This window comes from Mustelus asterias, chromosome 16, assembly GCF_964213995.1.
Source record: "Mustelus asterias chromosome 16, sMusAst1.hap1.1, whole genome shotgun sequence".
NCBI classification, from domain to species: Eukaryota; Metazoa; Chordata; class Chondrichthyes; order Carcharhiniformes; family Triakidae; genus Mustelus; species Mustelus asterias.
Window position 1 is genome coordinate 49,989,714 of NC_135816.1, and position 23,990 is coordinate 50,013,703.

At 41.3% G+C, this 23,990-nt stretch overlaps 1 protein-coding gene across 4 annotated transcripts in view; it reads left to right on the forward strand.

The window, feature by feature from the left end:
- Positions 1–364: 364 nt before the first annotated feature.
- The window catches only part of ppargc1b (peroxisome proliferator-activated receptor gamma, coactivator 1 beta), a 138,435-nt gene continuing 114,809 nt past the window's right edge, over positions 365–23,990 (forward strand). For all 4 annotated transcript variants that reach the window (XM_078231091.1, XM_078231093.1, XM_078231089.1 and 1 more), the window contains exon 1: positions 365–491. In XM_078231091.1, the coding sequence (XP_078087217.1) occupies positions 414–491 (78 nt within the window). In that variant the 5' untranslated portion in view covers positions 365–413. The remainder of the gene's footprint in view (positions 492–23,990) is intronic.

Consider the following 23,990-nt stretch of genomic DNA (forward strand, 5'->3'; position numbering starts at 1 on the left):
CTGTAAGCTGCCCTATTGATAGAGCTGTGAGGACCCAACAGACTGTTGGAAGAAAAGCTCTTTTGGGTTGAACATTTTTCTAGAGAAAAATAAACTATCACGCCTAGTTTTTTTCGGACGTCAGAGAAAACCAAACGTGCAACTATAGAGCGGGTCATCCTTTTTGAGCCACGATGGCCAAAACAGATTCCAGCTTTTGACACAAGAAAGGCAACACACACTGCACACAGAGTGGGTGCACTGACTGACACGCTGCCACCATCTGGTGTAGCGAGAGGACATACCCGCTTGCAGTACCGCTGGTCGGCCTGGGGAGCAGCAGAGAGCTCACTCTGCCGGCTCCAGGGGAGCAGGGCGACCGTCACTCACTCTCTCTCTCACACACACATTATACACACACACATCACGGGAAGATGGCGGATTGCACGCTCATGGACGAGGACTTCTCCTTATTCGTCTTCAACTACTTGACAGAAAGCGCAGAGTCTCAGGTAAGGGAGTCAGTCGCGCTTTGCTTCCTCCTTACCCTGTGGCGAGCGCCGAGCTTGGTGACTGAATAGAGGAGGAGGTGCTCTCCCTTTGCGGCGGCTGCCCGGCTCCCTCGCTGCAAAGTGCAGTGTGTGCTGGGGAGGCAGCGGGGATCCCGTGCTCGGAACTCGGGGCAGCAGCTGAGCGCCCGCTCGCGCCCCCGCTGCCTGGTTACCTGGCTGGTTACCTGGCTGGTTGCCGGGTTACAATTGTTGCCAGTCAAGTGTCATTGCCCGGGGATCGCTCCATTCATTCATTCATTCATTCCGGACACGTGGGTGCAGCAAGTTACAAATCAATCTCCTCTCTATCTATTTATCCCCCCCCCCCCCCTTTCTCTGTTCACTGATCGGCTGCAAAAAGAAAAGGGGAAATTGAACAATAACACCATCAACTTCTCCTCTGCTCTGATGGCCAGTGTTAGAGCATGCTGTCAAAAGTCAAGTTCCTAGAGGTTTTTTTTTGGGGGGGGGAATCAAAATCTGCACCAGTTTCCTCTTCCACAATCCTTGTGCAACAGGGGAGAGAGAGCAGATTGGTGGGTGGGGGGAGAGAGAAAAAGCGGTGCCACAGCTTGCGTAACTCGGGCCATTACTCAACATTGAATGTGCAGGAGGGCAGATGATGGCAGCAAACTCCGGCTGGGACCACTTCTTAAGGATATGAGTGACATGTCGGAGCAGTCTCGTTATTTCTTGCCCAAACTCGCGCCCTTCTCCTCTTGAAGGCGCGTTTCACCCCCTCCAAAGACCTGCTTCCTCGTATAGAACCTGCTGACAGGCTGATCCTGAAATGTACATGTAGTTAAAAACTTGGGTGTTTGTGATTTTTAAAAAATGCCATTTTTCAATTATACCATTGCTGGGAGGAATCTTTTTTTCTCTCCTGTATTTGAGTCTGCAGTGAATCATGACACCCCCACACCACCAGCCCAAAGACATTCCTGAGCAATGCTAATACTATTGAGCATGCTGTGTGAAAACTTGGGCACTTTCTTGTATGTGATTTTAAAAATGCCTTTTTTCCCCAAAAAATGTATATATCATTGCTGCGAGGGATTTTTATTTTTGATTGTATTTTGAGTCTGCAGTGAATCATAACCAACCCCCCCCCCCCCCCCCCCAGGAGCGATGCTAATACGTTTGAATACTATCTAATGTACATTGCGTAAAAGGCTGCGAGCACGGGTTATGAAAGAGTGTTTGATAATGTGTCACATGAGGACTTGCTGCACCGACCAGTGCTGACGTCTCTGGTCTCTACTACTGGGAAGCCAGAATGAACCCGATGGCACTGCAATTTCTGGCACCTCTCGCTGCGCATCTCGAGTAGTGGCAGCACTTTAAAAAGAGCTTACTTTGCAGGCATTTGTGTGTGTGTTTTTTTTTAACCAAAAAAATAGACAACACCTCTTCTTTCCATCGTGAGAAATGTCCACTGTTGTCACGGTCTGCGGTTGTGTCACACGATTGCGTCTGACCATTAAAGGTCATTCATTTAAAATGGTCCGTCCAACTTGTAAAAAAAAACGCCGCTTCTTTGGCTCCTCGCCAAAAGCCATGTCCAATGCGAAATGAAAGCGAGAAATTCCATCGCTTTTAATGCGTGAGTGTTTTTTTTTGTTGTTACACGTTGTAACTTTCTCCATGTCTGGCCTGATATATTTAAGGTATTAGTATAGGAAGTGCTAAAGCTCTTTAATGGATCACCTCGGTGTGACCCTTGACACTGCCATCTAGTGTTACCGAGCTATTTTTGGTTATAGTTGCATATGGATTGTAACAGCAGCTGAGGAAGCAATAACAGTACCTGTCGTCATTTCTTCCCTGCTTTTGAATGGACCTACCTTATATTAAGTTGATCTTTGTCCACACCTTAGCTATGACTGTAACACTACATTCTGCATCCTCTCCTTTCCTTTTCCCCTATGTACTCTATGTATGGTATGTTTTGTCTGTATAGTGTGCAAGAAACAATACTTTCACTGTATCCCAAAACATGTGACAACAAATCAAATAATTTCTTCTTGAAATGTTCACATTAATCATAGAATCCTACTGTGCAGAAGGAGGCCATTCAGTCCATCGGGTCTGCATCGACCGCAATCCCACCCAGGCCCTATCCCCATAACCCCATGCATTTACCCAGGCTAGTCCCCCTGACACAAAGGGACAATTTGGCATGGCCAATCCACCGAATCTTTGGTCTATGGGAGGAAACCGAAGCACACGGAGGAAATCCACGCAAACACGGGGAGAATGTGCAAACTCCACACAGATAGTAACCCCAGCCGGGAATTGAACTCTGTCCCTGGCACTGCGAGGCAGCAGTGCTAACCACTGTGCCACCGTGCCACCCACAATGTTAATGTACACACTGAGCCTGATATAGGCATAATTACAAAGCCAGGAGCAAGAGTTCCATGATCAGGAATAAGCAGGTACATCTTTAATAATTTTAGGGAGAAAAATCCTGAAAATTCCATCTAATGTATTGGATATTGAATAACCTGACAAATGTTGCTCTATTAAGTCAAATATTGCATTAGGTGAGGTCTTTTAATAAGTTACATATCAAATGGTTTTCTCAAGATCTGTTGGATAAAATGTTAAAAAATGAACTTTAATCTGGGCATGAACACTGTAGACTTGTTGTCCATCCTCTTGAGCAACTTGTTGTTCATATATTCCCAGAAAAGTGTGTCAGAGATCTAGAAACATCTGATCACAGTACTAACATGAAAGTCCAGGTAAGAAGGCTGTTTTCTTGCTGAAAATACCTTTTTTACGTTGGCTGTCTGATTTCAAGCTAATGGAAGTTCCCAGAAATATCAGAAGTGGATGCAGAACTTGGCATGAGAGCAGCTTTAGCCGAATCAATAAACTGCTTCACAAATCAGATAATGACATTCGAACAGCTTGTGTGCAAGTTTTAACTTTTACCCCTTGACCTAGTTTGCTATTTTCCTACATGGGACTTAGGAGCAGGGGTAGGCCATTTGGCCCTTTGAATCTGCTCTGCCGTTCAATAAAATCATGGCTGATCTGGTTGTGGACTCAACTCCACTTTCTGCCTGCTCTCCATTACCCCAACTCTTTTATCTATTGAAAATCTGTCGAACTTGGCTGTGAATAAACTCAATGACCCAACCTCCACTGCTCTCTGGAGAAGAGAATTCCACATCTTACTGACCCTCTGAGAGAAAAAAATCTCATCTCCATCTTAAAATGGAAACCTTATCCTTACACTATGCCTCCTAACTCTAGTCCACCCCACAAATGGGAACATCCTCCTGGTATCCACCCCAACACGTCCCTTCAAGATCTGATATGTTTCAATAAGATAATTTCTCATTCCCCTAAACTCCAATGGGTATAGGCCCAACCTGTTCAACCTTTCTTCATAAGATAAGCCTCATCCCAAGTGAACTTTCTATGAACTGGTTCTAATGCAATTATATCCTTTTTCAAATAAGAAGATCAAAACTGTACACACTACTTCAGATGTGGTCTTACCAAGGTCCCTGCAGCAGAGTAAAACTTCCTACTCTTATATTCAATTCTCCTTGCAATAAGCAACAACATTCCATTTGCCTTCCTAAGCACTTGCTGTACCTGCATACTAGCTTTTTATGATTTCATGTACCTGTCTACAGGTTCCTCTTTATCCACCTTGTTTGTTACTTCCTCAAAGAACTCTAATAAATTAAACATGTTTTCCCTTTCACAAAACCATGTTGACTCTGCCTGATTTTAACCTCTTTAATAAGAGATTGAGCAATTTCCCCATGAATTTCATATGGGCACACCACCCAACAGATATTACTCCAAAAATTCTAGATTGTATTCTGTGGCCTTTCATTCCTCAAAAAAAGGCATCAAAGCGCATCTTCGCCCACTATGCTATATTCACCTGCTGTCAACTCCTATGTGGAATGTTTGAACAGGAGCCCGGAACTGCAAAGAGGCTATCAGGTTGCTCAGGAGGAATGGGGATAAACATAGGCTGACCCTTACAACTGTCACAAGCAGTGATTACGAGAAGGCACCATGAGGATTCAATGATTAGCAACAGAACATGCCTACCATGCTATGAGGGAGGTCAGAACAACTTTATTTAGCAGCACAATCCCTTCAGATTCAGCCTTTGCTTACCAAGTGTTTTCCTTGCAGAATAAGACCTCTGTCTGTGGACCTTGGTATAGCTTAGGCACCTTGCAAAAAAGAAGCTGCAATCCCGCTTCACTCCTAACTCCGAGCTCACACCACAATGAACGTGGATTGTGTACATAGGACCAGTATCCACCTGAGTGCAGAAACCATGCCAAGAGCTGGAAATATACCAGGCAGTCTCTGCCTTTGTGACCCCCTTCATGACATAAGGCACACTTAGTCTGAAATGATGGATGAGATTGCATTAATACCCTTTACTGAATCATTAAGTGGGCAGTCACCCAATTTCATGGCAAGATAATATTACACATCCCACATTCCTTGCTCTTGCACATCCTCACCTCCAGAAGTAGGCTAACTCCTCCCTGCCATTCATTTAATTGAGCAAAGTTCTCTGAGCATAGTTACCTAGCACCGGTATATTCCCAATCAGCTAACACGTGAAATAAATAATAACTCAATCTTTGTATCTTTAACATTTTCGGATATAAATAGGAGCTATTGGATTCTTAGCTAGAAATTGGCAAAGAAAATTTATTTGAGGTGACCAAAGATGCAGCTAAAAAGAGCAAATTTGGGGAACTTCTAAGTGCAGAGAAATAGCAAGGTAGAAGGTTTGGGAACAGAATGCAGCATTGTGAACGCTTGGATATGAGTGGAGGGGAGAATCTCCTGGAGTTTAGACTCAATGATGGGTGCAAGCTGGAACATGGGGCTTCAAGGGGATTTTGAAGCACAACAGGATGAAACTTTGCAGGATTTGTAAACAAGGATGAGGATTTTGATTTCAGTGTGCCAGGAGCAGGAAGCCAGTGGATGTCACTGTCATGATGAGTCGGTGAAAGTTGGTAGGACGTTGCATTTGATGGTGGAGCTCTGAAGCACTCTTTGTCACATACAGACCTCTTTTTAAAAAAATTCTGTACATGTTTATTTTGTGCTCCAGGTGTATCAGAGAGCACATCCACAGCCACTACAATACAAAGCAGATTCTCTCAAGACCTTGTTTACCAGTCAACTCAGTATATATGACCCTGTTGCGTTGCAACCACACTGGCAACCAGTAGGCCTGTTGCTTCATAAAATATTATGCAAAGATTTTCCTCATTGAGGTCACTTGCTTTGCGAAACAAAGATTACCATATTGCTCTTTAAAGCTGTATTAAATCGCATTGAAGCTAAAGGATTAATGATTAAAGGGTGCCACTAGGTCGGTCCTACCTGAAAGTGACCTCTGATATCTTAGTGATACAAATGGGAAATGCTAAGAAAGCTGATCAGCTAAAGTGCAAACCTGTATCACAATGTACACTGCTATGGAGTTAAATTGCTTCTCCACAGTCAGCAAGTAGTCTCCTTGTCCTACTTAACTTACCATAAAAGCAGAAACTAGATCAGTTGTAAGCAACACCAGTAGGGGGCTGAGGTACCATAACACTATACAAGGCTATTAGATAATCTGGATCAAACACTGACCATGAAGAATAATGTGTATGAAGAAGGGGATTGTTACCAATGCTTACTTAATTGCACTTGTTTATAAATCATGATGGGTAATTTCTGTATCAATTTCAAACTTTTAGGATCTTTTTAATTTTTATTCTTTTATGTTTTTGCCTAATTAAACAATCAGCTTTGTTTTCCTTTTCTCCACAGATGTATAACTTTTAAGGGTTTTTTTTTGTCCGTGAGTAAATTCTAACCTAGTGGCAGGTTGTTTTTTTGATGTGATATCTGGCAGGAAAAGGTGAGAGATCTGCACCACAAACAAAACAAATACACTTACTGCCACTTCTGTGGAATTCAGGTGAAATGGTCGAAGGACAAGATGAAAAAGAATTGATTTGTTTGTCCAACCTTTATATACCAACCTTCACTATAGATGGCTTTAATTCAAAGTACAGGAAGAGCATGTGACTATCTTTGACGTTCTGGTTATCTCTGTGGAAAGTTTAATAGTTCAGTCCTGAAGTTAACCATTTGTTATCTCAATTTGTGAAGTGTTACACTGCTACAGTCTAGCTTTTATATGTCTCTCATCTCATCCAAAATTCTTGGTATGCATATGATGTCCATGTTGCTAGATGATGGAAGTGTGCATAGACTAAGGATAATTTCTTTATTTGGATGGCAGCTTGCATGTGAGACAATTGCATTTAACATGCTGCAGTTGTGGAGTATTTTCAGATTTTGGAATGCACCAACCTATTGTGGGTGTTTTCTGGGATAAATATTGATATACATCTCAATGCTGCAACAACGTAGGTGCGGTAGGTAACTCCATGCTCCAGGTTTTATTCTTTCATGGATGTGAGCATTACTGGCAAAGCCAGCATCTGTTGCTTGTCTCTAATTGCTCTTGAGAAGGTGGTAGGAAACCACTTTTTTGAATTGCTGCAGTCCATCTGGTGTAGGTACACCTGCGGTTAGGAAGGGATTTCCAGGACTTTAACATAGCAATAGTGAAAGAATGGCGATATAGTTCCAAGCCAGCATCGTGTGTGGCTTGGAGTGGAACCTGCAGGATGTGGTATTCTCATGTGTCTGCTGCCTTTATCCTTTTAGATGGTAGAGGTCGTGGATTTGGATGGTGTTGTCAGAGGAGCCTTGGTGAGTTACTGCAGTGCATCTTGTTGGTGTGCACACAGCTGCCAATGTGCATCATTGGTGGAGGGGGTGAATCTTTAAGGTGGTGGATGGGGTGCCAATCAACAAGGCTTGTTCCTGGATGGTGTCAATCATTTTGAAATGTTGTTAGAACAGCACCCATTCAGGCAAGTGGAGTGTATTTCATCACACCTCCTAATGTGTGCCTTGTAGAAGAAGGTGGACAGACTATGTGGAGTCAGGTGGTGAGCTTGTTCATGATGTAAGGGACTTCATTGTGTCCTGTGGGACTTCTTGTGATCAAAGAGTTTGATGCAAGATTGCCAAGGCAGCTCATGTGATTGTTGGTGCTTGGCGAAGTTTTTTCAGCTGTACCACCTTGTCCACATTGGATGTTGTGTGAATTACTTACTGCAGAATTTCCAGCCTCAGTATTTACATAGCTGATCCAGTTCAATTTCTGGTCAATGGTAAACCTTTGGATGGTGGGGGAGTTCAGCAATGGTAATGCCGTTGAACTTCAAAGGAAGATGGTTAGATTCTTGGTGGGGATGGTCATTGCCTGCTACTTGTGTGGCGCGGTTATTACTTGATTGTGTTGACTCAAACTGTGATCTGAGACATTTGTTCTTTGCTAAGAGAACAGTAATAGTTGGTTTGAAAATGTCTGGCCATTTCGAGAACTACTGATCCGTAAGCTCATTTTGTATTAAGATGTGGCTATTCCAACATCTGATTGGGTGAGTCAGATTTAAAAATGCTGCCATTCTGCTTTGGGATTTTACTTTGTTTCTTATTCCTTATTTCAAAATCGTTTTGCTGAAACTTTCTACTTGAAGACAGTTCTTGAGTACATGAAAATTACCCTATGCTCACACACCTGCCATTGCGAAAAAAAAAATGATAGGATAAAGGATTTAAGTTTGCATCACAACAGCAAAATAACAATTTGTCATATCTTTAGTATGCTCAAACATTCCTAGGCACTTGCAGGAGAATTTCCAAACAAAATTCGAGCCTCAAATGGAGATAATAGGGCATGGGCAGTGAGGTAGGCCATAAGGAGTGTCTTCCAAGAAGAGAGGCAATATGTTTTCTGGAAGGAATGCCAGAGTTTAGAACTCTTGCAGCTTAAGGATACCTATAATCAGTGAAGCACTTAAAATTGGGGATCCTCAAAAGGCGAGATTGGAAGAGGGTTATGCTCGAGGGTTGTAGAGCGGGAGGCTATTTGAGATCAGGAGGACAAGGCCATGGAGAGATTTGAAAGCATGGATGGGATTTTTAAGATCAAGGCATTGCTTAGCTGGGAGTCAGTGTAGTGAGACCAGGGGTGACGAGTGAATGGGACTTGATATGGGCATACCCTAGGATTGCAGCAACATGTCTGCATTCACATTCATTTTGAACACACTCAGTTGTGCTGTGCAATGGATTTTAAATAGGATATTCAGGTTGGGAAATGCAGTTTGAAATCATAGTGGAGAAATTGCTACATCAATACACTGATGGACAGTTAGGTTTCAAAGGTCAGAGAGATCGTTGAATCCATAATGAATTCTCAAATGTTCCTGAAACAATTTAGAGTAATGCATAATGTATCAGATAACATACTGCTTAACTCAATCAGAGAAACATAAGTTAGGATTGTTGCAGTGAATGCCAAGAAACTTGAGTGACCACTTGCGCAAGCATTCTAAGCCTACAATGTTAAAGCCATTTTCTACGTACATCACATGAAGGGAAGTTATATTGAAAATAGTCGTGTCTCTGTATTCTTGATGATCTGACTGTAAAGAAGGTTGAAAATATTTTGGAAACATATCCATGCAAGCTAGAGTCTGGGGGAAGAGGGAGTTTGATGGCTGGGGTTCATGGAGAATCGTAGAATCCCTACAGTGCAGAAGGAGATCATTCAGCCCATCGAGCTTGCACCAACAACAATTCTACCCAGGCCCTATCCCCGTAACCCCACGTATTTACCTTGGTAGCTCCCCCTGCTGACACTAAGGGGCAAGTTAGCATGGCCAATGAACCTATCCCGCACATCTTTGGAGTGTAGGGGGAAATCGGAGCACCTGGAGGAAACCCACACAGACAGGGGGAAAACATGCAACATTAGTGTCGGGATTTCTTGATATTAGCGCAGGAATTTCCTGAGACACAGGCATCCGATCATCACAAAATTGTCAATTTTACTCTCCGGGCCCGAGGATAGTTATAGGGAGTGGAAAATCACTTTAGATTTTGAGCGCAATTTCTAAATCTAATGAATTCTGAAACATAATTGTCTCGGCTTCTCTTGCCGAGCTCTATTTATGAACGTGCTACAGTGACGGACAGGAAAAGACCTACTGGCCCATCCATCTGCCCACACAGTTGCATCATGACACATACTCTTCCCAACCCACCCAGCTCCATGTGTTCTTTTGTAGAGGCAAGGAAAGAACCATACAAGCATGGCTAATTGGTGGAAGAAAAACCTGAAACTTTGCATCCACTCCATTAGGCAATTAAGAGCGAGTCCAGGAGATCACATTAGCCCTGACTTAATTATAAGGGTCACAAAAATGTTTTGGGGGGTGTCTGTTATCTCAATTGGCTACATGGTTAGCGTGCGGTTCAGAATAATAGCAACAGTCTGACTTTGACCCCTCTAGTGACTGGGGTAGATTTGGGCCTGTTTCTTCACTCTGTAGTAAAATGACCTGTGGTCCAATCACCCTTGTATAATTGAGGTTGCTACCTGAAAAAGAAGAGGGGTGTTTTAACCAATACAGGTATTGAATTATAAAAATGACCTAATATGCATCTGCTGCTTTGGGAATGGCAATACAGTTCTTAAAGTTAAGTTAAAGTTTATTTATTAGTCACAAGTAAGGCTTACATTAATACTGCAATGAAGTTACTGTGAAATTTCCCTAGCCATCACACTCCGGTTCGCGTCAATGCATCTAACCAGCACATCTTTCAGACTATGGGAAGAAACTGGAGCACCCGGAGGAAACCCACGCAGACACGGGGAGAACATGCAAACTTCACACAGACAGTGACCCAAGCCGGGAATCGAACCCAGGTCTCTGGCATTGTGAAGCAGCAGTGCTAAGCACTGTGCCACCGTGCCACTCAATTCTGCTTGTACAAGCAGTTTTCAGAAGTAGTGTGAGCCTATCTTTTCTCCCTCAAATGCTCTGCTGATGTTTTGCTGCAACAAGAATTTGAAAAGGATTAAAAGAGACTGACGCACAATTTCTTACAAAAGGGGTAATAATAGTGTGTAGTAATTAGTGAATATTATGTGTAAAAGCAGATCCCTGTTCCCCTATATTACCCAGTTTCACAGTCGATTTGGAGGTTGAGACAGTCTTGTTTAGTTTGTTTCTGGCATTCAGTACAGTGGACGTATTGTGGTATGAGCATGTGACTGACAACTCCTTTAGCCTGGAAGTCTGATTCAGCTGTGTTGCATAAGTGTTCTGTATGCAGTTTGATCATGCGCCATACTAGTCTGGAGACCACACTGATTCCATATATGTTCTGGCAGGCTGAGGAATCCTAGATATCTTCTAAAAATTCTTTCCACAGTTCTTATCTCCATGTTTGGTTGTTCTTCTCATCGTGCCTTTGTTGCATCCAGACTTGACTATTCGAGTGCACTTCTGGCTGGCCTCCCACTTTCTCCCCTCCGTAAAATTGAGGTAACCTAAAACTCTGCTGACCATGTCTTAACACACAGTGAGTTCGCCCATCACCTCTCTACCCGCTGCCATAAATTGGTTTCCGGTTACGCAATGCATCAATTATAAAAGGTTTGTTCCTGTTTTCAGACTCCTCCATAGCTTTGCCCTTCCCTATCTCTGTACTTTTTCACAGACCTACAGCCCTCTGGGATATAAGCACTTCTCCAAGTCTGGTCTCTTAAGCATCCCCTGATTTGAATCGCTCCACCATTGCCGATTTCGTCTTCATTTGCCAAGGCCCAGCACCCTGGAATTCTGAAACCACCAGCCTGAGCTCTTCTCCTCTTCCTCGCTTTCCTCTTTAAGATGCTCTTTAAGGCCCACCTCTCTTACCCAGCTTTTGGCCAGTTGCCTACAGATCTCTTTGTGGGGCTCGGTGTCAAATATTTGTTGGCAACCGTCCTGTGAAATGCATTTGGATATTTGGCTGCATTAATGATGCTGTATAGAACAAGTTGTTGTTGTTCCTAGTCTCTTTTATACTGAAAATCCATTTCTATTTAACTGCACCTTTGTTAAATTTTTAAAACAATGTTTTCCACAAATCTCTTTAATAGCATGAAGCTAAGAACATGGTGCAGCAAAATGCATTGGAAGTGACTTGCTAGCTCTGTGTTTAAAAGTAATGATTTTAAGTTTCTGGGTCCCTGTCAGTGCTGCTATGTAGCTGGTCTTATTTTCCTTGAACTCCCTGTCGGGTAGCGCCTCCCATGCTCTGTACCTCTGCCAAATAGGCCAGCTATGAGCAGGAAGTCAGAGTGAAGGAATATTTGACCCTAATCATTCAGCAATGTACTATAGCACAAGATTGCCATACTTCATATTGTGCTCTTGACACCATTTCTTACTGAATATTTCAAATAAAACCAGGCCTTCAGCAATAATTTTGAAATCTGTTAATGGGTATCTAAAACTATGTACTGGATTCCGTGTTCAATGTCATTTCAGCACAGCTTCTTCAAAATCCTTTCTTTACATGAGTTTTTTAAAAAGTGCTGCTTCTGGGGCAGCACGGTGGCACAGTGATTAGCACTGCTGCCTCAAAGCGCTAGGAACTCGGGTTCAATTCCGGCCTCGGGTCACTGTCTGTGGAGTTGGCATGTTCTCCCCGTGTCTGCGTGTGTTTCCTCCGGGTGCTCCGGTTTCCTCCCAGACTTCAAATAGATTGATTGGCCATGCTAAATTCCCCCTTAGCATCAGGGGGTTTAGCAGGGTAAATATGCGGGGTTAAGTGGATAGGGCCTGGGCTGGATTGTTGTCGGTGCAGGCTCGATGGGCTGAATGGCCCCCATCTGCACTGTAGGGATTCTATGATTCTTTCAAAGCTGTAAGCTTGCTGACCAAGAATGCATGCTCCATGCTGTTCAACTTATGCATAATTATAACAGCACTAATGTGCTGTATAAGTAGCCAATGCTATGATACATGGATGTTGGACAGTCAAAATTTTATCCATTAATGTGAAATTCTAAACTATCAGTAAGTTGCGAGAACGGATGATAGTGGAACCCACCTTCATAAGATGAATTAACAATGAACATGGACCTATATTGTTACCACCCTGAGAACAAAAGAAAAAATAAATTGTGGGTTTGAGTGCATCTGATTTCATCTGTATGCCAATAATGTCTACTCTTGAAAGTAATTTATTATATTTAAATTAGTTTTGGGATGCCCATAAGACATAATGTGGTGCTATACAAATGCATATTCTTTCATTTTATTCTTAAGATAACTTTCTAATGAAAAGTTAGCTGCCACCACAAATGTTTTATTGTATCAGGGGTTATAATTGTCAGATTTGCATTAACAGAACATTACGTAGTCACATAGTTAATATAAGGCAAGCTTTCATTATACTATTCATATTGTGAAAATCTGTTGTGTTTTTCCATGAAGTAACATTTATTCCCTAAAAAGTTACCTACCACATGGTGGATGAGTTACAATATCAGCATGAACAATGACTACTTTTGTTTCTGGTGCTCCAGCTAAATGTCTAATAAATGTTTTGACTTGCCATCTTCCCTGGGGATTGAATTCTTCCTCACAATGTATGTAGCAATAGGCTTTTAATGTTTTCACTTTACTTTTATTTTCTCCTGAAGGGGTCTAATCATCAATGGATGGTATAAGGGCTTGCTACTAGTCTCTGTAACTTCCTCAAACCCCACAACTTTTCGAACTCTGTGCTCAGATTCCAGCCTCTTGCACATCCACCATTGGTCACCAAGCCTTCAGCTGTTCAGCCACTAGGCTCTACAATTAGCTTCCCTGCCCCTCTATCTTCCTTTCCTCCCTTTAAGACCCTCCTTAAAACATCTCTCATCACTTGTCCCAATATCCTCCTGTGTGGCTCAATGCCAAACCCTGCTTGATAATGCTCCTATGAAGTGCTTTGGATGTTTTACTCTGTTTAAGATGCTATATAGGTATAAGTTGTTGTTGCTCCACTACTGGCCATTTTCTGCTCTGAAGATGCCATATTGATTGTGCAATTTGACTTTGGGATCGCAGCTAAAACTAGTCTTGTCCTTATTTGAAGTTATCAAAACTAACAGGAAGGGCTTTTATACAGCAACCAGAAGTGGGAACCCTGAATCTTTCATACCTGACTCAGAGTGCTGAGGAAAGTTGTACTGATGAAATGACCTAGTTTAGTGTTGATGGGAACTAAATCTGGGTTTCTCCTTTCTATTACTCAGCACCAAACAATAATATATTTACACATAGCCATTAGAGGAGTTATCTTAATTCTAAGTGCTTGCTTCCTTGGAAAGGGAAAATATTACAGATAAAAGCTCTTCATGCTCCTCTTCTCGATTAGCACAATTTAAATTTATACATGTCACTTATTGTGTGCTAAAGGGAAAGCTGCCAGTGTTATGGAATGGAACACTCCTTATTTCTAAAGTCAGTATCAAGCACTCCCAGGTCAGACAGAGCGCAGCCAATTGATTTTGTTAATTGATGGAATGCGGGCATTCCTGGCAATAACTACATTTATTGCCCATGTCTGTACAACCGAGTGGCTTGCCAAGTCATCCAGGGGGAAGTTAAGAATCAAACACACATGCTGTCAGCCTGGAATCGCATAGAGACCAAACCAAGTAAGGTTGGTAGATTTTCTTTTCTAAAAGTCATTAGTAAATCAGATAGTTTTAATGCCGATATGATCGTTTCATGGTCAGCGTTACTTATGCTGGCTTTTGATTTCAGGTTTATTTAATGAATTGAATTTTAATGTCCCAGTTGTCATGGTGGGATTTAAACTCATGCCTCTGGATTGTTGGTCCAGTAAGATAACCACTCTGTTACCATAATTCAGAGCAAAGCTTCCAACCTCAGAAACGCACCTGCTGCTGTGGTATTTTTGCATTGCCCTCAACTGTCCTTTGGGCTGTCTGAGTGACATTATTACTAAGAGTCAAGTTAGTGGTGATTTGTCACTAGATCAATGCCAACTGGTGACTTGATTCAGATTGCCTAAAATTATTACATATGTGATTCTCTACTGCCAACAGTCAGAGAAACGTTATCTTGTTATTCTGTGCAGGCATCTAACCCACTTGGCCATCTTTTTTCTTCAGCAAAAATGGGTCAGCATTTCAGGTAATAGTCCCACAACTATCTATTAAAACTTCCACATTCTCTCTCTGTTTGATGTTTTCATTTTTTTTCCACCTCCTCTTTAGGTCCCATTTGTCATGTATGAAAACCTGTCATGAAGCTGCTTCTAAACCTACCGCAGATAACATTTATGAACTAACAATTGTATGTTGGTCATTTTGGTGGTGATAAGTTTTCTCCTCATATCTGGGGAAATGTTGCCCTTTCAATCATTATGGGAGATGGATTTTCTGCCCCCACCCACCGCACCCCCCCACCACCCTCCCCAGCATTTTTCTCGGCAGCAGGAGGCAGCGTGCTGTTGGGTGGTGGCAGGATCTTCTGGGCCCGTCACTGTCAATGGGAATTCCCATTAAAGCCACCCCACGCTGCCAGGAAGCCCATGGCGGGACCAGAGAATCCTGCCGGCATGAACGGCCAGAGAATTCTGGCTTTTGTCAGGAAATGCTACAAAGGAGGAAATGGACATACACCTCCATTAAACCCATAATTATGAGCACCAAGTAATTTGATAGTCCCTTTTTATGTGTTAGGTAAACCACTTAACCAGTTGGATCACGGTGATCTGTACCTTAACGCCACTTTCTCATCTTTGATCCATATCCGTAGACATCTTCAGCAAATAAAAATCTTGTAAATCTCAGTCTTAACATTTTACAATGACCCAGCAACGACAGCCTTTTGGAGAAAGAAATTCCACATTTCCGTTATTTTTTATGTTTTGAAAAAGAAGTGCTTCTTGATTTCACTCTTGAATGGCCTATCACTAATTTTAAGTTAAGTTCTTTCAACGTCGTTTGCTGAAAGCAGACCCTGACGAGACTGTGTTATTCAGACATTTCCATCCTTTCAACATTGACGGTAATTGATGCTTTAAAATTTGTGCATTTTATGTTTCTCGAGGAGATATAGCGACCTGATATACTTGCATACCAAGAATGTTGTAATGCTGTATTAACAGCCGATGATGGAATATCAGATTGCTAAATTTTAGTTACTCATGTAGGTGGCAGAATATCCGCCATCAAGATCTATGCAGATGTTTTAAACATTGAAGGACTTGCTCAAGATTGGCATTTGCATTAGCTTGCTTCTGATTTTCTTTTAACAAAAAGTATAATTTAATATATATATACAAAACATATAGATGGTGGCATAGTGGTAATATCACTAGACTAGTAATCCAGAGGCCAAGTCTAATGCTCTGAGGACATGGGTCTAAATCTCACCAAGGTAGAATTTGAATTCAATCAATAAATCTGGAATTATAAAGCTCGTCTCAGTAATGGTGACCATGAAACTATCATTGATTGTTATAAAGACACATCTGGTTCACTAATGTTCTAATTTAGGGAAAGAAATCTGCCTTCCTCGCCTGATCCGACCTATGTGTGATTCCAGATCCACAGCAATGTGGTTGACTCTTAACTGCCCTCTGAAATGTTCAGTTCAAAGGTTATTAGGGATGGTAACAAATGCTTTCTCTGCCAGGAATGCCCACATCTCATGAAAGAATAAAAAAAACCTGAAAGATTTAGTTTGGAGGAGGAGGAGAGAAAGAGAAGGGCCGGAATGTTATGGACATTCATTCCGGCGGGACTTTCCCATCCTGCTGCAGTGAACGGACATTTGGTTGGGCGCCAAATTCTCCGACTTTGCTACACCGGGGATGTGGCAATAACGGCTGACAGGATCATGCCAAATTCTTGGGTGTAGGACATTGAATGATTTCGACAAATGGTTTTATTTGAGAAAGATCTTTTTTCATGGGAACTTTTAATCTGGGAGGAGGTTGTGCTGTAAGTATATTAACCATGTATTATAATGGGATATAAATGGGTTATATGCATCTATTTGGGGAGGAAAACTTATGGAAACCATTCACGGTTTATCATTGATTACCAGATGTTGTAATTTGCCAGCTATTTAATCAGTACAATATTTTCATGCAATGCTATGGATTGAAAGCATTTTCAAATTACATTTAGCTAACTGTAGTATTTTTATAAACGTTAGATGATTCTATTTAATAACGCTGCAATATTTGATCAGTTTATGTTTCTTTACATTTTATAATTTTTCCTTACAAATTTCACATTTTTAGACCCATATGTAATTGACATAACCATCAAATAAAATGCAGGTTATGAATAAACTGAGATTTAATTGTTTTAACAAGCTGTAAGTGTTTTATTTGACAATACTGGGTGCTCCTGTAAGAGTATTTGCACAATTAAAGAAAGAAATCGAGATAATTATTAGGGATGGTCCTGTAATCCATCCTAATGTTAAATAAATTAAATGTGAGGTGCAGAAGGAAAGCCTTTTTCAGAGTTTGACAGAATTGGTTCACTAACGCCATAACATAAATTGCGCTACTGGTGAAAGTCTCACTCAGCTGAGTGCTGGAAAGCTAATCTTGGAGAGATGGTAACACCTGGTTACTGTTTAATTCTTAAATCAAATTTATTACGTCCTAAGTTCTGTTTCACCATCACATTAATGGAGCTTTTAGCTTACAGTTTATCTCTGAGCTAAATTGCCTACAGCTTACTGTGCTTTTGACCTAAGATGGTGTCTTTTCCCACTGCTCTGGATTTATACTTTGGGGGCTGAGGAATCGTTTTTTTGAAACCAGGATAGTTAAAGAGATTCCACTGGTGCACAACAGCAGCATTATCTGAGCAGAAAGGCCAAATACATCTGATCCAATGAGTTAATTTTATGATTCAGACCATTTTATTTTGAAGTCAGAATGCATTAGTAAGAATTATAATGTACGCTAGAGATATTTGAGCAAAACGTTTGATCATAAATAGTGCCATACATCGGCAGTTCGGACAAAGCAAGATCTCTAAAACAGCAAATGAAGGAGTGGTGCTGACCAAGGCACCGGGAGCACTTTTGACTCTTCAGATACTTCCATGAGATCCTTTATGTGTACTTGAGCAGGCAGAAAAGGCCACATCTTACTATTTTATAGATGGTACCTCTGAGATTGCAACCCTTCTTCATTACTGCACTGAAATGCCAACCGAGTTTGTGTTGCAGCCTTCTTGCTCGGAGGAAACAGCACTACCAACTGAGACAAGGTCTCAGCCAGAAGGAAGACAAAAATAATCTGACAATCAGTGATTTAAAAACTGAAAAGAGCTATCCTTAGTGTTAGAATCATGTTTACTTTGTCTGTTTAGAATAACAATTATTTTTACTGAACTGATCAGTGATGAACAGTGAGTTATTTTGTGTGTGATGATAACACTTATTGTCTGTTACCTTAATATTATGAGGAGTGCTAGCTTGCAGTTGAATTATATTCAGTGGAGACCTGCACCAAAATTATTCCATCTGTGCACATAAGGTGCATTCAGATTGATATTGTGCTGTTGCGTGATTGTCACCAATTAAAATGCCAGTTAACCATCAAATGGGACATAGTTAATAAAGCAAATCCAAAGCTTCAGAAATGTCGCACTTCATTTTTTATGAAATAGCTTAAGTTTATTTATTAGTGTCACAAGTAGTCTTACATTAACACCGCAATGAAGTTACTGTGAAAACCCCCTAGTCGCCACACTCCGGCACCTATCCATGTACACTGAGGGAGAATTTAGCATGGACAATGCACCTAACCAGCACGCCTTTCAGACTGTGGGAGGAAACCCACACAGGCGCAAGGAGAACGTGCAGACTCTGCACTGACAGTGATCGAAGCCGGGATCCCAGGTGCTGTGAGGTAGCAATGCTAACCACTGTGCCACCCACTGCTTCTAAAAAGTGTAAGAAAGCATTACAAAATAAATATAGCTACCTTGTAGTGATGTATTGGGGGAATAAACTTAATATTTGACATGAACTTAATATTTTATTGAAAGATTTTATAGCAGAGGAAATTATGCGTTCCAAACAGCAGTAGTAGGCACCAGTTAACTATTTCAAAAGTCAGCGACTGATTCTAAGAGTACCACTGGTGAGGTTATCAAGAATAATTTGCAAACCATAAGCAAATGTTTAGATATATCTTTGAAATAATTATTGATTGGAACTGAAGGCCCTTCTTTCAACCTGGCAATCTGCATTCGTGTGAGTTTACTTTACAACATTTCACGTTTGATCAAAACTCCCAGTTGCTTAACAGGTGAACGTGGTGTGGATGCCAACACATTGTGCAGCATCTAAATTCATATTTTGTGTCAATTAATTTTTATTTACATTCCAAAAGGAAAGAAAAACAATTTAATGCAGTGGATAAAACAACAAATTAATTCTGGTGATGCAGATTACAAAATTTGTGTTTGTGAATCCCATTCTTATTACCACAGAAGATAATGCCTTTTACATCATGGAGAAAGATGACAAACTGGATTGTACTGGCATTGGATATTTACAATTTGCCCAGAGCGGAAGAACTAGAATAATAATAACAAGCCACCCAAATTAATAGCCGCTTTACCAAGCTACCTCAAGTAGAAGGTTGTCCCTTTCATTCAAAAGATGTAAAAGGATTAAAAATAGCCAAGAAATAGGTCAAGAGATCTTCTCCAGCCATCCTTCTCTCCTCCATGTTCACAAAAACAGGAGTGCCCAAAAGTCTTGCAAAAACACCAAATGCACAGGGACACTACATAATGTGATGGAAGGGAGTAATTAAGGCAGCTGTCGGCAGCCTTGTCAGTCTGCAGGCATCGCATTGGTCTGCAACTAACCACTCTCTCACTGTGCTATTATCCTCTGTGCAGCACTGAGGTGTGATCAGAGTCAGAGCGCCTTGGAATCTTCTAATAATCGGCACGATGGGAATATAAGAGTAGCCCAGTCACAGGATGGTCCTGTACATGATTCTTGTAACATTATTTCCTTACCAACATCTACATAAAAATAGATCTAATTATTTAAAACAATCTAGGTCAATTATGAACTTCATTATATTCAAATTTAAAAAAAATGAAATTTAAAAATAGTCAAGTTAAATAAAATGTTTTCCTTCAATAATTACTTGGCATTGTCTCCCCTTTTCTCATTAAAAGTCTTTTATTATTATTATGAGAGTGTAGTTTACAACTTGTAAGTAATGCTCTGTGTAATCATTGACTCGGATGGTAGTATATTTTCACTTTCTGAAGCTTACAAGTGTGTAACTGTATTCCTCATGTTATACATGTGGAAAGAGTGCAATTTTGACAAAGTTCACATTTGTTCTCATCTCTCAAACATTCATCTTGTGAATTACCATCGAGCTTTTCATCTATACCTAAGTTGACGTGTGATCTGGTTCAGGGCCATTTGAAACGGATCACTGATAACAGTTGATAAAAGGCTGAAGAAGTGCTCAGCTGTTTATTTCCTTCATGGGAAATTCAAAATCACAGGGCTTGCATGTTTACATAGCACAAGGAAGGCCAGAAGTAACTTAAAAAAAAATAATTTGAATATAATTTCAGTTCACAAAACGAAACTGATGCCAAAACCTGCAGGTTGATTTAATTGTAGAAAGCCACATAGCTGGGTTCAAAGTGATAGAAAAAGTTATAACTGGCCGTTGTTACATTGCGTCACACACATTCATTGTTCTCCTTTATTCCCTACAATTTGTCACTCTCCAATGTTACCTGGCTAGTCGACTGGTATGTCATTTGGGAGTCTTGAAACAAGCATTATTGCAGGCAAATTCTGATTGGGCAGGCACCAAAAACAAAATTACTGTGAAAATAATTGCATATCAAGTGGTAGCTAAACAGTAGCATTGCCCTAGAAAAGATAATTCTGCATGTGGTCATTAATCCAGAAGTATTTAAGTTTCGGCCATTTTTACCAGTATTCTCATTCCCTCCAGGTCCTTCAGATTTCCCAATGGCAATATATGAGATTTAATTTATAGATTTTCCAGTGTAGCGATAAGCATGATTGAGATTCCTAAGGTATACAAAGAATTGCAATAGTCATTTTGTAACAAGACATAACATTGATCTTGAGGACTGTAGGAACAAGTAGTTGCATCTGATTAGTGCTACTCAGTTTTCAATCAAGATAAGTAATGAAGAAAAGAGGTTGGAAAAATAGATTAATAACCAGAAGCAAAGTAGCAATTTATTACATAGCTGTTGATCATAATTTCTCAAATCCCTTAAGACCATTGATACAATAAAAATGCCAATAGACCCCTGGAATTCCTGAGACTGAAGGGAGTTAGAGCATTGGCAAGTTGGAATGGAGGGTGGTTGCCAACTCCACTGGGATTCTACCCCATTAAGGTCTTTAAATTCTGGCTGGAGGGTGTGAGCATATCTTCCTCCAGATCACCTCCATCCCATGTTAGATGGGCATGTCAAGGAGCAGCAAGAGTTCATTAGAAAATTACTCCCTTTTTATATCATTGGAAAACTTCCTGCTGATTGTGACCTGGAGCGAGGTCACAATCAGGTTCCAAGCCTACAACAAATCGCTCTAGTTGGTTAGCTAAGCTTAAGAGTTGTTTTAAAAATATGATTTCTCCAGTTTAGTTGTGCATCTGAAAAGCTTCACATTAGACGGAGGACTGACTTGAGTTGAGAGATTTGTTCCTGCATGTGACTGCGACCATCCTTGCGAAGCAAAGGACTTCAATTCTGGAATTTGAGAAGGTTCTCTAATCGTGGCAGAGGCTTTGCTCTGTTGCAATTATACTGTTGGGGTAGGTGCAGCAATTTCCTGGCTAAAGTCTTTAATATGTCCTGGAGGTTGAGTTCCAAAGTGGCAATGTTGGCATCACATCAGCTTTGCACATTGATTGATGTCACAATCTGCCCACTTCTGGGCGATGCTCCTTGCACGTGTGTTATTGCTCTCAGTAAAATTGGAGCCATGTGAGTAACAGCAAGAGGTGTGTGCACGTGCTGCTCCTGTCATTTTGGAAGCAAAAAGGTGCTTGAAGTGCTGACGAACTCGGTGCTAAGCAGCCAAATTCCGCAGTCTTGCTCTTTAGAGGAGAGAAGCAACAAATGAAAACACTGCCACAAATACAAAAATCAATTGAAAGACAAAAACAAATATTTTGATGCAATTGATATTGTATGATAGACTAATGCTCGCAAACAGTTGTTGCCCGTATTCATTTGGGAGACAAAATTATTGTTATTATTCCTCGATACACCAACAATTGCCTTGTCATTTGTATCCTAGTAACAACATCGCTTGAGAATGGTTTTACAGAAATTCAGCTCGAGTTTTACAGTTGAACTCCTTTCCTTTTAAAACTTGTGCTGTGATGATCAACCCGTGAAACATTACAGCTATACAGCGAGGTTGTGAGATATAATAGAAATCTGCTATCTTTGTGCTGGTATTCATTTAGCAGGTAGACACAGGGATAACAACAGGTGGAGGTTATATAGTATAGAAAGGTAAGGATGGATCTTAGTGCTGGAGAGATTTTTTTTTTGTTTGATGATCAGGATTGCCTAATTTGGAAGCCTATCTCCCAGGACATTATGGGTTGAAATTTTCCGGCCCTGTGGAGCTGGTTAGAGTGAGGGTCTGGGATGGGGAGTGGCCTCAGGATGACTCCCCAACACATTCCCGACTCTGAAGGACTTTTCCCAGGAGTGACCTAGGAATCAGATTGGTTACTGGCCTCTTGGAGACAGACAGCTAATTAGTCTTATTTAAACCTTATTTTAGGCATTCAATACCAGTATTTCACTGTCAGCTGAACGACCCTCCTCCATATGCAGAGGCCATCAGCTCAGGCTGGACTCCATGCTCCAATGATGGGGCCTTGGAGTTGAAATTCCGGTAAAGGTCTTGCAGAGGTGTTTTCCTTCCAAGCTGATTGCCCAACCAGCTTTGGTCCCCATTGGAATAAATTCTATACAGGCAACCGAGGGAGCCTCCATGTTGAGGCCTTCTTGCACACGCACATCCTCGCCAGCACCCACCTCTTCTGATGAAGCTACCATCTTGCTATTGCTGCAGGCCTTCTAATTGGACCTGAAGCCTTGGGAGCCTGCAAAGATATCAAGTGCAGAGTCAGCCAATTGGGCCGTCCCAGAATGGTTTGCCGTCAGTCCAGCTGACCTCATGGGTGGACCTGCATCGGAATTGTGTTGCCAGCTGGAAAATCCAGCACATAGTGTTGGTCATGAACTTCCAGACAGTATTTCCAAAATGATCTCAATTTTTATTGATAGTAATTTTGGCTAAATTAAAAAATAATTTCAAATTTAACTTAAAACCCAACAGTTCTGCTGGTCTTACACATCTCCACATGGCTATGGCTGACATGTATGATAGTGGACCTATTGCTTGTGTTATTACTGTAAATGCTGCCAGGAAGGTAAGATCAGACAACATTCTACTTAGCTTATTGATATTCAAAATACCAACCGTGGTGGAGCATAATAAAACAAGCATAGTATTAACCAGTAAACAAACAGGTTTGTTAATATACTTTATTTTACATTAAATTTTCCATTAGTCGCGGTAAACACCAGAAGGTAACTTGTGATATGATATTCATCAGAAGTGGTTGAGCATGACAGAAGTTGGCTAGTACTTTGATCTGTGCTAATGTGATTTGGCATTGCAGGCTCATGTTAAACCTTGTAGCGCAGTAAAAATGTGAACAAATAGCAAGCCGATCATTGGATGGTGTCAAGTTTTGGGGATTTGTGACCACCTTTCCATGGCAAGAATTCAGTGATGAATTGCATTAAATTGCTGTGGTTTAAATCAAATCACAGAGGTTTACAATTCTCTTCACAGCTGCGTCCTACAATCACTGCCAGATGAGTTTATTTATTTATAAACAGGGCAGGTGAAGCTAAATGGAGCAGTTTTTGTAATGTCACAGCTCCAGCATTGTTTTGCTTCGATCGAATATGAATCTGTTGACTTGTTCGAAACATGTTAGCTTAGGATGGCCTCCCCTTCTCCTGACTCAAACAATAAGGGGTGCAGTGTTAGCACTGCTGCCTCACGGCTCCAGGGACCTGGGTTCGATTCCCAGCTTGGGTCACTGTCTGCGTGGAGTTTGCACATTCTCCCCGTGTCTGCGTGGGTTTCCTCCGGATGCTCCGGTTTCCTCCCACAGTCCAAAGATGTGCCATGCTAAATTGCCCCTTGGTGTCCCGGGATGCATAGATTAGAAGGTTTAGCAGGGTAAATGTGTGAGGGGACAAGGATGGGGCCTGGGTGGGATAGGGCCTGGGTGGGATTGCTGTCGGTGCAGCTTGCTGGGCTGAATGGCCTATTTCTGCACTGTAGGGTTTCTATGAAAATATGATTTCTAGGGACCTGCTTCATTGAAAGGAGACAAGTGTCCAGTTTTATTGTTTTT